The 17,790-nt window shown below is 38.4% G+C and overlaps 1 protein-coding gene across 10 annotated transcripts in view; it reads right to left on the reverse strand.

The window, feature by feature from the left end:
• The window catches only part of CAB39L (calcium binding protein 39 like), a 134,949-nt gene that overhangs the window by 22,994 nt on the left and 94,165 nt on the right, over positions 1 to 17,790 (reverse strand). For 9 of the 10 annotated variants that reach the window (XM_003270091.4, XM_003270092.3, XM_030813398.1 and 6 more), the window contains 3 exons: positions 11,710 to 11,769; positions 7,217 to 7,282; positions 45 to 188 (listed from right to left, as the gene is read on the reverse strand). In XM_003270091.4, the coding sequence (XP_003270139.1) occupies positions 45 to 188; positions 7,217 to 7,282; positions 11,710 to 11,769 (270 nt within the window). The remainder of the gene's footprint in view (positions 1 to 44; positions 189 to 7,216; positions 7,283 to 11,709; positions 11,770 to 17,790) is intronic. The other variant, XM_030813401.1, reaches the window with a different exon arrangement.

The following is a 17,790-nucleotide window of genomic DNA, read 5'->3' on the forward strand; positions in this document are numbered from 1 at the left end:
AAAAAATTGCCTACAACATTGTTTCCAGAGCTTGTACTTTTTACCTTAAAAACATGAAAGGCTTCGAACTGGATGTTGGGACTTTTATCCCGAAGGAGGTTCATCATGAGTTTCAGGTTCTCTGGCTTGCTGATGTACTTTGTCATGATGGCAAAGTTGTGACGGTCCAGGATCAGCTCCCCTAGCAGCTAGAGGAAAACACAAAACCAAAGCTGTAATCTCAGAGCCACCTGATTCAAGGTATAGCTCACATCTTCTCACTGAAAAACAAAATATAAATGTGAGTAAGAATGGTGTCGTGAAAAAAATTAGAGTGTCCTTAAGTGCATCTCAAAGCACAGGCATAAAAGCAATAGTTATTGAGCAATTTTTTCACACTGCTTTGCTGATGTCAGTGCTTAGTACCTTTTTTCAGTTGGTCTTTGCTGCAGCTCCCCTAGAGGTAGGCAGAAATAAATTTATGGTTTTCAATACTTACTTTAATTATCTTGCTTCCCACTAATGTATTGCTCCATAGGCATTCAGGTAGAAGGAATAACAAAATTGGTACCATAATGATACCTTCTTTACCTGCATAAATGTATGCTAGGAGTTCACTATTAAGACAGTTTGTTAAATGACTCTTACATTTCCCCTGACTTTTATTATAAAACCTGATATAAAGTCAGAAAAAAAATTGACCCCAAATCTGTATCAAATTTAGTTAAGTGCAGCAAGTTTTTATTAAAAAGCAAAGCAAAACACTTTTTGCTGACAAATTAATAGTTCCCCAAATACAGCATTACCCTAAAACAAAATAAAAATACCCAAAGTAAGAATAGTTGAAGACCCTCTAGCAATATGGCTGAATGTATTGTTGCTCTATCTCAGAAACTTTTTGTTCTCACCATAATTCTGGAGAACAGAATTACAGCCCCCTGGCTGTGTAGCAATTCCTAAAGCTTCAGCAGCCAGGGGGCTGAAACATACCGTAATATAACTTTATATAGAAGATATGTTCAGTTTTCAATCATCCTATTTACTGGACTTTTTCTGAAGGCCTCGGGAGAGCAACACATCGTTAAATGGTTACAGAAATCCTGGATGGGAAGAAAAGCGCACATCAAACTGAGGGCCAACTGTCTATCAAAGGAGTCCTAGATGTGTGCAAGCATCTGGCTGCCAGTAAACCACCACCTTGCCTGTGATATATCTTTTGTGTATTTAACATGAAAGAAGTACACAACCTGAGGTTATTTTAATGCATGAAAATAACGTTTGTTAAACCTGAAAAAACGATGACCCCTGTTGGATGTTGGCTGGTCACTAGTTATTCTCATACACATGGAATAGCAACCACGTAGTCAAATTGTTAATCTGCAACCTCCTTCATCTTTCTGCAGCTTCTAACACTAACCTAACACCTTCTGGAAACTTTCTTTGCTCCTGGTTTCTTACTTCGTGCAGCTTGTTCCTTTGCTACCTCTTCTATGGCTCCCTTGCCTTTTGCGCTACTTATGCAGCAATTTTCCAAGCTGTATACTTGGATCTGCTATCTTTTATCTCCCAACAGTCTCATCTATACCCATGGGTTCAACTGTAACATCTAGGAAGATGTCTCCCAAATCTACATTTCTAGTCTCAGTTTCTTTCCTAAACTCTAGACCCACATTTCTTTCTGTCTTTTTTTTTTTTTTTTTTTTTTTTTTTGAGACAGAGTATCACTCTGTCTCCCAGGCTGGAGTGCAGTGGCATGATCTCGGCTCACTGCAAGCTCCACCTCCTGGGTTCACGCCATTCTCCTGCCTCAGCCTCCCGAGTAGCTGGGACTACAGGCACCCGCCACCATGCCCAGCTAATTTTTTAGTATTTTTAGTAGAGACGGGGTTTCACCGCGTTAGCCAGCATGGTCTTGATTTCCTGACCTCGTGATCTGCCCACCTCGGCCTCCCAAAGTGCTGGGATTACAGGCGTCAGCCACCGCGCCCGGCCTCTAGGCCCACATTTCTAACTGCCCACTGGGCAGTCCCACTTGAACACTGCTGGACTGTCACACTTAGCGTCTCTAAAACCAACTCCCTTTCTTCTCTTTGTTAATGGCATCAGGAGCTGCCCTCCTCTGGTTGGGAAGAGAGCTGAAGTCTTCCTTAGCTCCTTTCTTTCCCTTGCTCCTCACATCAAATCTCCATCTAAGACCTACCAATATTCTGTTTTTAAGTGTTTCTTGAACAACTTTCATTCAATGTTCACAGCCAGTAATCTCATTCAAACCCTCACTACCTTTCAGCTGACCTACTGCCACAGCATGCAAAATGGTCTCTCCTTCAGTCTTCACCTAATTCAATCCATTCTGCACATTTTGTCAAAGAAATCTTCCAAAAATCAGTGTTTGTTACCAATTCCACTTAGATTAGAAAGTGAATGAATAAACAAGCAAATTCCTAGATTCCGATAGATTTAGAAAAAAGTAAACTCATTAAGATGCCGTTCCCAGCCTCTGTGATGTAGAATCATTTCTCCTGCTTCCTTTCCTCGGCTCCCTTCCTCCATCTTCCCCACTCTCCTGTCTCTGTGGCTTTCCTTCCCAAGCTCCAAAATCTTGAGAAACACTTTCACCTCTTCTCTGCCTGTTCAAACCCGGCCCATCCTCTCAGAACCAGCTCAGACATCGTCTTCGGGAAAGCCTTTCCTCTTCTCTACAGTTGAATTTGCTTTGCCTTGTAGTGCAGAGTTATTTGTGACCCTGTTTAAAGAATAAGCTCCATAAGGGCGTGTTTCAAATCCCCTTACAACCTAACTGTGTGATGTGCATGGGTATTGTTGGGGAAATAAAAGTCCTACCCACATATCCAGAGCACAATACAGTAACTCATCTCTGAAAAAGAGATTGCAAACAGACAAAACTATCCCTTATTACAGTCAAGCAGCTACAATCCATTACATACATATATCCTCAAGATGAAGGGTAACCTGTTCACTAGGGGAGGACCTGACTACCATTTCTGTGCACTCTTTCATGGTTCACCCTAATGCACCTAGCAATTGAGGTGACCATTTTTTTTAGCTATTTATCTGAATAATAAAACTTCTCTTATCTCTCTGACAAGCAAATAGTTGCAGCTTGGAAAAGGGCACCTAGGTTAAACTCTCCTTGTGACAGGGAGATAGTATTATCTTCCTAGATGCTTATATTTCAAAGGTATGGCTTCCAGACCCTCCAAAAAGAAAAAACAAAAACTAAAAAACTTCTGGGTTGTAAGCCTGTCAAGAGCCTTACTTATCTTCTAAAGATATATACAAAAGAATCAAATACTGAATAGACACATATATATCATATACACTCATGTTAAAAGGCTTCAGCAAAAGGAAAATTTCATTTTTGAAAATTTACACACACATACTCAATAAACATTTGTTGAAGTTATATTTATGAGTTAAGTTCAGATTAGGTCACTTCAATTTTTATTACCTGGGGATACCTACATATAAATTCTATCCAATCTATCTTCTGCTAATAGAATTTCACAATTTTTTCTGAAACAATTGTGTTAATTCAACACTAAATCTTTTAGCCATTAAATGTTAATCTATTTTAATATTAACAATGACAAAATGCTGCATTCCAGAATAATACAAAGCACTATAAAGCAATATTATACCAAGTAAATGGAAAACACACATATTTTACTTCTTTAAATTTCTTATTTTGTATGCCTCATAGTACATAGTTAAGCCATGCAGCAAGTGTAAATAAGTTTTTTAGAAACCTAAGTGTTTTAATGAAATTGACCAGAGCCCAAAAAATTCTCCAGTTTCCACCAAGCTTCTTTTGAATTATAATCTTTCTTGCTAGTAATTAAATGCCAGGCCTCTGCAGAAGATAAGGAAAAAATTCCTAAGCTCTGTCACATGATGGAAAGGAATTTGTCTGTTAATTATTTTTTATTGGCACCAGGAATTAAGCAGTGCAGGAAAATTTAGAATATGATTAATAAAAGGCAGCAGGTACCAACTACTTTGGAATCAGAAAATAGCCTAGTACTTAAGACAGTTTATTACTTACAAAGTTGCTATATAATAATCTAACCTCTCGTTTCCTGCAATTATGAAACATCTATGTAAAAAGTATTACAGAATCCATTTATATATAAACACAGTTGTGTCAAAATAGAATATACTGCTACCACATATCTAATTACCAAAAGGAAAAACCGAAATTGCATCACTGGAGCTTCCAGAACGTTTTTTCTAGCAAAAAAAAGAGTAAACAATATTTAATGAGCTCTATGTTTATATATGAACTTATTTCACAGTCGTCTACCTTTTTGTTTGCTTGAACAGAGTGATGCAAAACCATTTTGGCAACATCTCTTCCTATAATCTAACATTAAAAAAAACCAACTCTCCAGTAACCATTTGAATACTTTCTGCATTCTTAGGTAATTTATCTGCATTTGATCAGGCATTTTTTTCCAGTGTCCCATCAATGCTTCGTTTTATCCTGCTATAAATCAGATATCCATGAGATGCCTAACTGTAAAGATTTTAGGCAGGAATAGCAGCCAAATGGTATGTCTGGGTGAATTAATGAAAAACAGGAAAGATGCCTCGTGAGTAGGCTGAGGCATCTGTAAATAAGTAGGAAATAGAAACAGCTTTCTTCCTCCGAATTTGGTTCAATCACCTTAGTTCATACAAATCTCTCAATTTTGATCCAGTATCTGACAGACTCCCATTGAAAAAAAAGGAAGGATTTGGAGAATTTATGAGCAACTTCCTATATGCTGGCCCTTCAGAGCACTGTCACCTCTGTTCACTACTCCAACTGCCATCTTCCTTCCAGGGCCACTACTCGTTGTACCATGGACAAGCTTACCTCATTTGGCTATCCTTGTGGAGCCCTACAAATAACGAATTCTATTCTTTACGTATGCAGCTGTATAAACAGAATACATCCTTATCTTCATCTGCTTTTAGCAAGCTTTCTGGACATGGGAGAACACAGCACTGAAGTCACTCTCTGCCCAAAGGTCAGTTCCACACACAGTTTGGTCTCATCACTACTGGCTCCAGCACAGACAGCAGCATATCTGTGGGCATTTTTTCTAGATGGGTCTCCTGGTATGAGTTTCTACACAAAGGGGAAACTCAATAAAAAGTGCTGGATGGCTGGCTGAAAAATGGCCTCCCCATTAACACACAATGAGGGTACAAATACAAAGGAAATCAGGTCATGGCTGATGCAGGATCGTGGGCAAAGTAAATTGACAAAAAATGTGATACAAAACAGATTGACTTTATTGTCTTAGTTTAAAATTATACTCCAAATTTAGAAGCAAATGCATTGTTCTATGAATGCCATCATCTTGACATGTAAAAATAACACAAGTGTGTGACACTATATCCCAAAACTAGAAAAGATAGGAAAAAATGATAATACAAGGGTGATGTTTAGCAAGCTGGACCGTCATATGAGTTGCTGCACTAAAAACAGTTTTATCATCTGCTGAAAACATTCTTTTTGTGGGATTCTGAGTGGGATCTGAAGGACAGAGAAACAACTCCAGCCCACATCTCCCTCCCCTCAGGGGCTCTCCCACCTCCCCCTGGCCACATGGCTGCTTCCAGGCACCATTCCACTGAGGGAGGGAGGGCCACTCATAGATGTACGTGGTCTTACTCTGTTGGGTTCCCTGTCATCTCCACAGCCAGTTAATAGGTGCATAACCTCAAGTAGCAGATGTAACTTGGTTTCACACACACACATACACACACAAACACCTTTATCAGAACCATCTTAATTTTCCAGAAATTTAGCCCTCTGTTTAAAGATCAACTTTTCAAGGACTTCACTGATCGCCTAGCTGCTCTGGCACACACACACACACACACACACCTATCTCCCAAGTCGCCGCTTTCTGCCTCCTTTCCCTACTTTTCTTTTTAGTACTTAAAACCATCTGAAAACTACATATTTGTTTGTCTATTGTCTGTTTTCCACCAACAGAATGTGAGGCCCAGAACTGTTCTTGGCTGTCATCATATGTCTGGAGAATGAGCACATAAATATTTGTTGACTAAATGGAATGTCTTATTACCTCCCTCACACCTCCTTCTCCAATAATTCATCAAACTATGCTATTTATGGGTAATTGAGAATTGACTTTATTTTTGTTTCCAGCTAGCTGCATCGTTTTTTAATCTCTTGCCAGATTCTGTTTCAGTGTAATCCTGGCAGTATTTTAGAAAAGCAAAATTTTGTATATGCGATCATGCAGTCTTCTGACATATCTGTTTGTTAGAGTTGATTTTTAAAAAACATTTCTCTTCTAATTCTTAGGGAATGACCATGTTTCATATTTCAGAATCTCTTCTGTAAATATAATGTGAACATGTCATGTTAAGTGGTGGAAGTATTTTAAGCAACCTACAGGAAAACAGACTGTCGTGAATGCTCAGGGAATGGGACCTGGCGATGAAATATAGTATAAAAAATTCTTTAGGAAAATATGTTACAAATCTGGTAGATAAATCCTTCCCATAAAACAGAAGCCCCATAACATTTCAACTATGTAAACATAATTTGATAGTAAAACGTTATTTTATACTCAAAAATACAGATATTAAGAATTTATCAATTGCTGTGCTTAAAACTTAGAGGGAAGGTTTAATTTTTGCATTTTACATCTTTATTTATTTATTTATTTATTTTTTTGAGATGGAGTTCCACTCTTGTTGCCCAAGCTGGAGTACAATGGCACAATCTTGGCTCACTGCAACCTCCACCTCCCAGCTTCAAGCGATTCTCCTGCCTCAGCCTCCCGAGTAGCTGAGATTACAGGCGCCCACCACCACACCCAGCTAATTTTTGTATTTTTAGTAGAGATGGGGTTTTGCCATGTTGGCCAGGCTGGTCTTGAACTGACCTCAGGTGATCCGCCCACTTCGGCCTCCCAAAGTGCTGGGATTACAGGCGTGAGCCAAGATGCCTGGCCTCAGCAGAAATATTCTAAATTTTACTTATCATGTACTTATATTGTTACTTCCAAAAGCAAGACAGGACACAACATTATTTTGCTATAAAATACAGTCATAACATAAAATATAGTAAATACTTCTCAAGTTATAAAAAAAGATATTTTAATTTTTCTGTGTTTACTCATATACTAATAGACCCGTCATTTGCTAATGAGATATCAACTTACGGGGACACTGACTTAAAGAAATCTAGTATTACCTTTAAAGACTGTCTCTTAGTAACATAATTCTCAGACTGAAGCAACTTCTCATAGTCTTCAAAAATCTAATGAAAAGAAAATACACATTAGAGTGTAAAAGCAGCAGTGGATTCTCCATATTAGGCTGGCTTGCTTTCTTCTTCAGGAGCAAATTCCCAACTTCTGGCCATTTTACCATCCTTCTTTACATGTGAAGACACTGGGAGACAGGGAGGTCAAGAATTACAAGTGACATCCTTCCCTATTTTATTTTAGTTCTGCAAATTAGATAAAAACTGAGTAATTTTGATTCCTTCCAATAAATCATTTTGAATAAAACTTCTAGTAAAAGTTGCAAGAGAACTCATTTAATGCCATTTTAAAGAAATCTTCATGTAAGTAGCCTTGCTGGTGGCTATGGGTCCACAATTTGGGAAAATATTAAATACACTTAAGGCTTCACTTGGCAAGCCATAAAGAATCAGACTGTTCAATTCACTGCATAAACAGATAAAGAACGAGGCAACCTTTGTTGCATGACGGCCCAACTGGTCTCTCTGGAGCACTTCACTCTCACCGGAAGCTGGGGACACTGGTGCATGAAGTCCTGTTTCCTAACATGGTCACCAACCATGGCCTAGCCCTTCAGTTTAACACAGAGTGCTGGCATCTGGGGAGGCTCAGCATTCACTTCCATCAGGTGTGGGCACACAGCTCATAGAGCACTGAAGTGGGAGGAATGAGCGCAGCCAGGACGGAGGACAAGAGATCAGGAACTGAAGAGGGTGACAAACTCCTAGCCCTCAGAGGGTCAAGTGCGAGGGGAGAGTGTGTGCCACTGTGTAATGAGGGCAAGCTGTGCACGCTGACAATCACCGATAGAGAATAAAGTGAAAAGTAAAAATACAAAGGTGTAGCTCACATTAAAATCACAGTAATTATACTCTTTAATATGAATGACTTATTTATTCTATCCTGAAACACAAGGAGAATCTTGTGGATCATTAAATGCATCAGACAAGCCTTGTGATAAATTTGAATAGTAAATATAAAATGCAAATACATGTATGTGGTATGACCTACTCCCGAGTCCACCAGCTTTATTACTTTAGAGTCATGCATCATGTGCTCCAGTTTCATGGTATACTGCTAAAGAAATATCAGCTAAAAAAGTCTGAAAGGTTTGAAGGGGCATGAGTTCTCAGGGCCCGCATTCAGGCCAATGCAGGAGCCTCAGCAGCTGTGAAATGACTAAATTACACAAGAAGTGATACATGGATGTAAAAACAAAATTAGGTAAATAAGGAGTCAAAGAGAATGAATTTATTAGTCTCTCAAATTGTCATGTATTATACCTGAATGCAAAGCGTTACTGCACAACTCATTTACCTCATTCATTCTATAGGAAAAAATAGTAATTAGTTGATATTGTAGATTTATCCATGTTATCTTAGCCTCTTAAAAATTTCATTTCTTATAAATGTGACGTCTAATGAATCTTTCCTTAACATCCCATCTAGCATATATAGTTACTGAACAACCAAACGACATATTAACAGTCCATTTCCTAAATTCAAAAATAGACAATTTTCTTTTTCTTTTTTTTTTTTTTTTCTTTTTGAGACCAAGTCTTGCTCTGTCACCCAGGCTGGAGTGCTGTGATGCGATCTCAGCTCACTGCAACCTCCACCTCCCGGGTTCAAGCAATTCTCTGCCTCAGCCTCCCGAGTAGGTGAGATTACAGGCACCCGCCACCACATCTGGCTAATTTTTGTATTTTTATTAGAGACAGGGTTTCACGATCTTGGCCAGGTTGGTCTTGAACTCCTGACCTCGTGATCCACCCATCTCTTTCAGTCTTTACATTTTGGGATGCCTCTGGCAATAAAAATTATTCTCCTTGCAGTAGAATGAGGTTATCAGAGACTGGGGAAGGTAGGAAGGAGGGGAGGATGAAGAGAGGTTGGTTAACAGGTATAAAAAAACAGAAGAAATAAGTTCTAGTATTCAACAGCACAGTAGGGTGACTATAGTTAATAATTTACTGTATATTTCAAAATAGCTAGAGGAGAAGATCTGGAAAGTTCCCAACACAAACAAACGATAAATATTTGAGGTGATGGGCATCTTGATTACCCTGATATGATCATTACAAATTGTATGCATATATCAACATATCTGATGTAACCCATAAACATGTATAATTATTTTGTATCAATTTAAAAAATCATTCTCCCCTCACATTTTACACTTAAAACAAATACTCTAGTTGATTCTATGGCTATTTCCTTTATAACATGAGGACATAAAAATCACTTTTGATTTTATAATTATATTGCTAATTCCTAACCTTAAATTGAAAGACAACTGGCAAAAATAAAATTTATTTTATTTATAATTAAAAGAGAAGTAGTTAAATATTTGTGATTTGAATGTGTGAAGATATACTATTGATAGGTAGAGTAGGCCTCACCTTCCCAGCATTCAGGAGTATGTTGCAACTTTTGTCTAGGATATAACTGATTCAGAGACTCCTTGAGGACTATTATTAATATTTGTTTACTAACACTGGTCCATATGCCTATTATGTGCCCAACTATACTGCATACCGTTGGGAAGGCATAAAGTTATAGTAATTATCAAAAATGTACTTCTTTTTGTAAGTACACGTAATTTAATTCAATACTAAAGATTTCAATCAATAAAGATACTTTACCTTAATTTGCTTATTACTACCATAAATATCATATACACATGAAATTGTTTTTTGCTTTTAATAGATGAAGACAAAAAAATCCACTCATCATACCATATATATAAACATTTAGAACTTCTTGGTTTGGGCATCAATAATACAAATAGTTAAGTGCTCCTTTAAGACAGCAGATTACATTCCTGCTGTTAGGTGTCAGGCACTAGACTGGATGATGGAGATAGAGTAGTAACATTAACACATGTAAAAATGCCAAAAATCCCAGTAAAAAATAACTCTGGCTGTTGCTAGGATGAGGATCAGAGACTCCCCCTTCCCTAAGTTCTAGTTTAGATGCATGCTGTCCAACACAGGGCCATATGTGGCTACTGAGCACTTGAAATGTGGCTAGTCCAAACTGAGATGCGCTTTAAGTGTAAAATACACATCAGATCTCAAACACTCAGCATGAAAAAAGGATGTAAAATAGCTCGATCATTTTTCACTTCATCTTAGCCAAAAGACCAAGAAGCGATTATCATTTTCCATATTGATTGTATATTAAAATAACATTTTTGATATGTTGGGTTAAATAGATGTACATTATTAAAATTAATTTCACCTGTTTCTTTTTATCTTTTTGTGTGGCTAACTAGAAAATTTTAAATTACATAGTGGCTCTCATTTCTGGCTTGCATTATATTTCTACTGGACAGCACTGAGGTAGGGCATCTGAACCAACACATAACAAAACATATAAAGTTTTCCTTCTAGGTTTGTGCTATATTATACTGTATAATGCTGCTTCTATTGCTTACACATTTAGTAAAAGCGTAGTTATTTTTGGATGGATCTGTCACCACCAAATGTATGACACTGCATTAGGTATTAGGAAAACAAGTAACAGTGATTAAAAACTAATACTGAGTGCTTACTCTGGTACTGTGCTAAAAACTTTAAATCCTGTCAAATTCCCTCAACAACCCTATGATGCAGATATTATTACTATCTTCATTTTGCAGTGGGTGTAGTAACTTGCCCAGGGCCACTAAGGAGGCAGGTCTTGAAGCCAAGCAAGCACGCAGACTCTAAAGTCCATACTGTGCTCTTAACCCTGCGTCCTGCAGATAAGACTCCTGCCTCTTAGGGGGTGCAAGGGCCAGCCAGAAAGATACAGACACACCATAATAATACAAGGTGAAAAATAAGACAGAGCCAGAGAGAGAGAGAAGAAAGAGAGAAGGGAAGAGGAGGGAGAGGAGGGAGAAGAGAGAGGAGAGAGGAGAGGGGAGAGAGACAGAGAGAGAGAGAGAGAGAGAAAGGATGCATGTTTTGGGAGGGGTAGGATTAGGGAAAGCTTTCTAAAGAGTCATATTTCAACCAAATCTCAAAAGGATGAGTTGGATTCACTGTCAGGGAAGGGAGTTGCAAGATAAAAAATATTTCTAGTATTTTTACTACTAAGTAAGACTAATTATCAACCAAGTAAAAGGATGTACTTTAGTGAGGGTGGGGTTCTCTTCCTTTTGGAGTTACCTACTGCCTCCTTTGATTTGCAACATCAAAGCAAGCAGGTGCTAGTCATTTCTTGAGCTTCGGAGCACAACACGAACAGATGTGAAAAAGGTGAAAGCCCTGACCTTCTGCCATTTCAATTTTCCATAAAGTTTCCTGATGACCTGGTTTCCAGGTAGACAAATCAAGAGTATGGCTGAATACGATTGATTTCTCTTGTGGATAATTCACAGGGGCAATTGCTCATAGATCTAAGAGGGAGGCAGAGAGAAAGTGGGAAAGTCTTTAAAAATGATTTCTACTTACAGTGTCATAATTTTGTTCTAAGAAGTCTGCTACCAACACTTTATGTCTGGTTAGTAAATCCTAGAAAAAGAAAAACCAAGTGAAACAAAACTGTTACAGTTATTAATATTACAAATGTCTCTTTTCTAAGGTTTAAGAACATATAAAAGTTGCAGAAGAACATTTTCATTTATGCCACAAAATTATTTCCATTCCTAGCTTAGCCTAAGATGTGAAATACAAGTTTGTTTCATGTTAGAAAAGAAAAGCCCTGGTGTTAAACCTAGTGTTTCAAATTCATATTGTTAGATTTGTGATAGAAATAACTTAACTGGTGAAACAAATGGAACTTGAGATGAGCTAATGTTTTTTTTTGTTTTTTTTGTTTTTTTTTTTGTTTTTGAGATGGAGTCTCGCTATGTCACCCAGGCTGGAGTGCAGTGGCATGATCTCAGCTCACTGCAAGCTCTGCCTCCCGGGTTCAGGCGATTCTCCTGCCTCAGCCTCCTGAGTAGCTGGGACTACAGGTGCCCGCCACCACGCCCGGCTAATTTTTGTTTTTGTGTTTTTAGCAGAGATGGGGTTTCACCGTGTTAGCCAGGATGGTCTCGATCTCCTGACTTCATGATCCACCCGCCTCGGCCTCCCAAAGTGCCTTAACCACTTTTAAAATGAAGGTGCTTTGGATACTGGAAGCATAGGACTGACATTTAGCAGTGTCAAACCAGTATTGTTCCTGCTCTTAGGTTAATGGGATGTGAGGTGTGGTGCAAGTTACTAAGTAGCACAATCCATCCTTTCAAAATTGAAGATGAGTAGTCCTATCTTATGGCAGATATAAACTTACAGAAAACTGAACAAAAGCATGAAGAAACATTTGACTGTCTTCTACTCATACCTAAATTATATCCTTAATTCACTTTAATGTTGTAGGAAAACAAGCCTCACTTAATCCCTTTTATACGCTTAGAGGCTAAATACCCTGTCTAGGTGCTATGAAAAATTTAATTAAAAACATAACAAGAATTTTAAAGTTTTCCAAAATAAATTCTTTTAATACATATTTAATTAAAATTTCCTAAAAGCATATAGAAGGTACACAACATAACCACACAAAGGCAGATAACAATCATAATAAAACCCACTTATTTCTACTTTAATTTTTTAAAAAAGTAAAATATTTAAAGCATTGTTTACTATAATTTTCAAGTTCAAAAACAGTAAGAGTGGCTCTTAATTCTCTATTGCTATCACACAACTTGATCAACCACTGGGCCTATCAGTGGAAACATGGTGTTTTTATTCCCCCCAGTGGAGCAGAGCATTCATTATCATTCTGGAACTGAAGTTCTAAAATGGAAAACCATTTACAGGGGTTCCATTCCCACCCTGTCAAAGGTCTTGATTCAAACTAGTTCCTGCATCAGGGGCCCTTGAAAGAGTAAGGTAGTTCCACGGGATCCTTTGAGGTCCCTACTCTTTTTTTTTAAAGGATAATATTGGTGGCATGCTTTCAAGCACCCCTCCCCTAACATCATAGAAACCCCATGAGCAGTAATAGAAATTTTCTGAGCTGAACCAGGCCAGAGGGAGCCCCCTCTATGGGCTGCAGCAGACACTGTGGATTGCTGCACCCATGGGAGTTCTCCACCTGCTTCAACTATCGTCAGCCTTGAAAGTGAGGCCTGGGTTCCCCACACTGCAGGCCCAGCGCACACAGCCCCAGTGGCAACAAAAAGAGCAGGTTGCAGATCAGTGCTGCCTAGAAAGGTTGTGTCATACATTAGTGTTACCCCAAAGAAAAAGGGATCAGGAGGGAGTTAGGTTAAAACCAACACTTTCAAATTCCAAGGACAAAAAAACCTCGAAACAGCTTAAAATCCAGTATTAGGAAACCATAATAGGGTGGGGTAGAATTCCTCCAGCATATATAGATATGCTATATATAAATATCTATATATCTATATATATGTATCTCATATCATGGATACAGCCAATAAACAATGCGCACATTCCCTCTCTCACGCCCACATTTCCACTCCAGTGTGTAACAGGATTGATGTATAGATATACCCTCAAATTTATGTACATAATAAATGTATGTACAAACCACATATACATACACACAGGCTTATGTACACATAATACATAGACAAATATAATTGCTGCATTATAGATCACATAACTGAGTGAAAAAAAAAAAAAAAAAACACAAAAAAAACCCAGCTAGGAGCCTACCCAAGAAGGAAAAGACAGAAAATTGTAAAGGAAAATAAAGTTCAAACTCCAAAGAATTTAGAATTTAAAAACCTTAATTCAAATAGTGTACTCTTTCATCCTACCTCCTAACAATTCTGTTTTGAGAGGCCTAAGTTTTGCATAGTGTAACTATTATGCTGAAAAATCTGATATCCATATTTTTAATGAATACTGCTTGAGAGAAACTCGGGGTGGAGTGAGAGAGACACTTACTTGCAGGGACATAAAAGGCTGAGGAGCCAGCAACAGCTGCCGTTTAGAGGGCTGACTGTGCTGGGGAGTGTACTGAGCACTTGGCAAATACAGTTTCTGATCTTCCCAAGTCCGTGAAAAAGGGATGATTTTCTTCATTTCAGATGTGGAAAATAAAAGTCAAAGGTTAACTAAATTGCTCAAGGACATCCAGCTTATCAGGTGGCAGAGAAAGACAGAATTCAAACCACTTCTATTATGGGAATTTTTAGAGGGAGGGATGAAAGAGATTATGGTTGTAAGGAATCCTTTTTGGGAAAAGACTTTTGGTAGACAAATCTATGCCGAAATCAAAAACTAACAATGTTACAATATTAATAACTAAACTGAGCAACAGTTCCTTTAAGAGCTCAAAAACAAAAAGATTAGGAGGTTATAAAAACCCAAAACCAATGCCAAAATCAAGTCAACCATCCAACCAAACAAAACCCTTTGAAACTAGCTACTTAAAAGAAAAAGTGATTTATGGTCATTGTTACATTATATTAACCATAAGCATTTGGTAAAATAAAGAAAATTGGTGTTTCCAATACTGGCAGCATACTAGAAAACTTTTTATGATTATTTAGATTTTAAAGGATTGACTTAAATTCAATGGAAAATTGGCTTAAATACAAATCAAAACATCATTTATTTTTGTCATTCAATATTGTTGCTGAAAACTAAATTGGGCTGAATATACGACAGCAAGAAATTACTATAAAGTACATTTTATTCTATCAAATGTTTAAAAACCTTTGGGGAAATTTTCAGAAATACATATTAAGTATTTGCTTTCCTCCTCTATTGGCGTTTGTTCTATGTTTGTAATTATGTGAAGGCTTACTTGTGTTTTTTTAAAAAATGAATTTACTTGTTTCCATGACAGCGAAGAGCCATCTGATAGGAAAGGGGAAAAAAATGGGACTGTAGTGTCTATTATTAGCAAACACCTCCTTAGTAGTTTAGACACAGACATTTTGGTAGAAAGAAATGGAATCATCCTTTGTATTTAATGTCATTCTTCATGTTGGATGCAACTGAGGCCTATCTCACCACTAGCTCTAGATCCACCTTTTGAGGGGATCATCTCTAGCCGCTGTACAATTTTTATCTTCTGGAGTGAGACACAGCCACTCCTGGGATTTCCAACACTCGGAGCCCAGAGCCATGCTGCCCTCACCGCCCCTCCCTCCACCCAGCAGTCACTTCCAGGAGTCTGTTCCCAAGCCCTTCCTCCTTCTTTTCCTTCCTTCCTTCCCTCACTCAGCTGTTCTCCGGAGATTTCGGTTTCCTTACTCCAAGCTTCCCACTCTTTATACTCTGCCTCTCGTTAACTCCCCTTCTTCCCTTCTCTTTCTTTCCCTTGCCCTTTTCTGTCTATCCAGACCTCACCTGTGGGCTCCTCCTCTCTTCCCTGTTTTCTTCAGGGAGACTATAGGAGGCTGGCAGGCTGAATGGAGGCCTGTGGACACCCGAGCAGGCTGTAAACTCCTTCCCTTCAAACCTGGACTCTAGAGGCCTTGTGTTTGTTGCAGTTTTGCCCGAGGCTTTGGGGAAATGATGGCATTGCGGTTCCTTTCCTCTGATGTCTTGGGCAATTCAGTGCTTGTCCAAAACCCGCACACCCTCCTGCTTATGACAACAAAAGTGCCACAGTGGCCGGGCACAGTGACTCACACCTGTAATCCTGGCACTTTGCAGGGGCCAAGGCGGGCAGATGGCTTGAGGTCAGGAGTTCGAGACCAGCCTGGCCAACATGGCAAAACCCCATCTCTACTAAAAATGCAAAAATTAGCCAGGCGTGGTGGTATGCATCCGTGGTCCCAGCTACCTGGGAGGCTGAGGTGGGAGGATCACCTGAGCCTGGGAGGTCAAGGCTGCAATGAGCTGAGATTGTGCCACTGCACTCCAGCCTAGGTGAGGGAGTGAGACCTTGTCTCAAAAAGTGCTGCAGTTAACTGGGCTCACCCTGCTCCTAGGCAGCTGTTAACAACCAGCTGCTGTGGCTTAAGCCTGCCCTGGAATCCACCCCCAGCCCACCCCAAGTGGCTTCCAAATATTCCCATCATTCTCAAACAGTATTCTCCCTCCAGAGTTCTTGTCAATTAGATTTTCCGTTGCACCCTGTATTTCCAGAGATGGCCTGGTTGCCTTTATAGATTGTGTCCCAGGCAGCTGCCAGGACTTGCCTCCCGCTTTAACCACCCACCACTCTTTGGTCTTCTCCATCACAACAAATCCCTCTGACGGCCCAGCCTGCAGGCTCCGCCTCCAGGGAGACCACGCCCCATCCCTCACCCTCCGCCAGGTATTCTTCTTCTTAAGTCCCAGCTTCCTTCTACCCACTGACATCTCCCGCCCTTTACAACTCTCTGATACTCTCTCACACTTTCTATCACCATGTGAGCTAATATACCTTTCAACAGATTTATGGCACCTTCTCAGAACAGGCTGGGTAACTTCCTAGTCTGCAGATAATAGGTAGCTTTCAGCAGAGCAAACCACTGCTTTCCCCTTTTCCACCTCTGGAGAGCTATTTAAAAGAACTATTTATCATCTAAGTCATAGGCAACTTTCAATCACTGTTCATAAAGTAATACGACTGGAGTATGTATTAATATTAGTATATGGACTATATCAATATTATTGAAATACATATTTAAGATAATATATAAAAAATAAAAATTCATAAATGGATTACAATTAAGTAAAACTTGTAAAAAAAAAGTTACATATGTATATCCTGAAAAAAGTATAAACAATTTGGAGTTATGTAGACAGAACAATTAAATTGCTAAAATGCTTTTGAAGAAATGAATCTGAATACATACATATATACATTTAAATGAGTCTTATCTACTTTTTAAACCTGAAAACCTATTTTTTTCAATGATGCTGTTACATTGTCAGTTTATAATATTTTTTGAATTCCTCTTCTCAAACGGCTTCAGAGCTGATTTGGTAGACATTGAAGAAAATCATATCTCTTTTATTTCTATTTATATCTTAAAATTAATTTTCTTATAATTATTACACCCCCCCAAATAATTCTAGCTAACTCGATCACCCACTTTATACACTAACCGGAATGTCAAATAGGCTTTTGTTTCCAAAACTTTTATCTGCCCTTGAATGATAAAAGTTTGCCATTATTGAAAAATGAGCATGTAATACACACTGATACCAACTTCAAAATATGTTAAATAATAGCAGGATCATAAGCCTAAGTAACTGGTTTTCTAAAATAGAAACCTTGAATGTAACATCACTCATTAGATGAATAAGTTTTGGTATGTTTGTCTGCAAATTAACTGCACTCTTTTCTGATATATTCTCTGAACATTTTTTTGATGATAAAATGCAGAAACCAAAAGTAAAATGGTTGTCAGGGGCTGGAGGGAGGAGGAAATGGGGAGTTATTGTTTAATAAGTGTAGAGGTAGAGTTTGAATTTTTCAAAATAAAAAAGTTCTGGTAGTTGGTTACCTAACAATGTGAATATACTGCATCCTATGATTTCCTACATAGTGACAAAGTAGATAATACATGATCAAACTATAGATGATTATGAAAAAACTACAATACAATTTACTACTATTTTGTTTCACCA

Source organism: Nomascus leucogenys, chromosome 5, assembly GCF_006542625.1.
Source record: "Nomascus leucogenys isolate Asia chromosome 5, Asia_NLE_v1, whole genome shotgun sequence".
NCBI lineage: Eukaryota > Metazoa > Chordata > Mammalia > Primates > Hylobatidae > Nomascus > Nomascus leucogenys.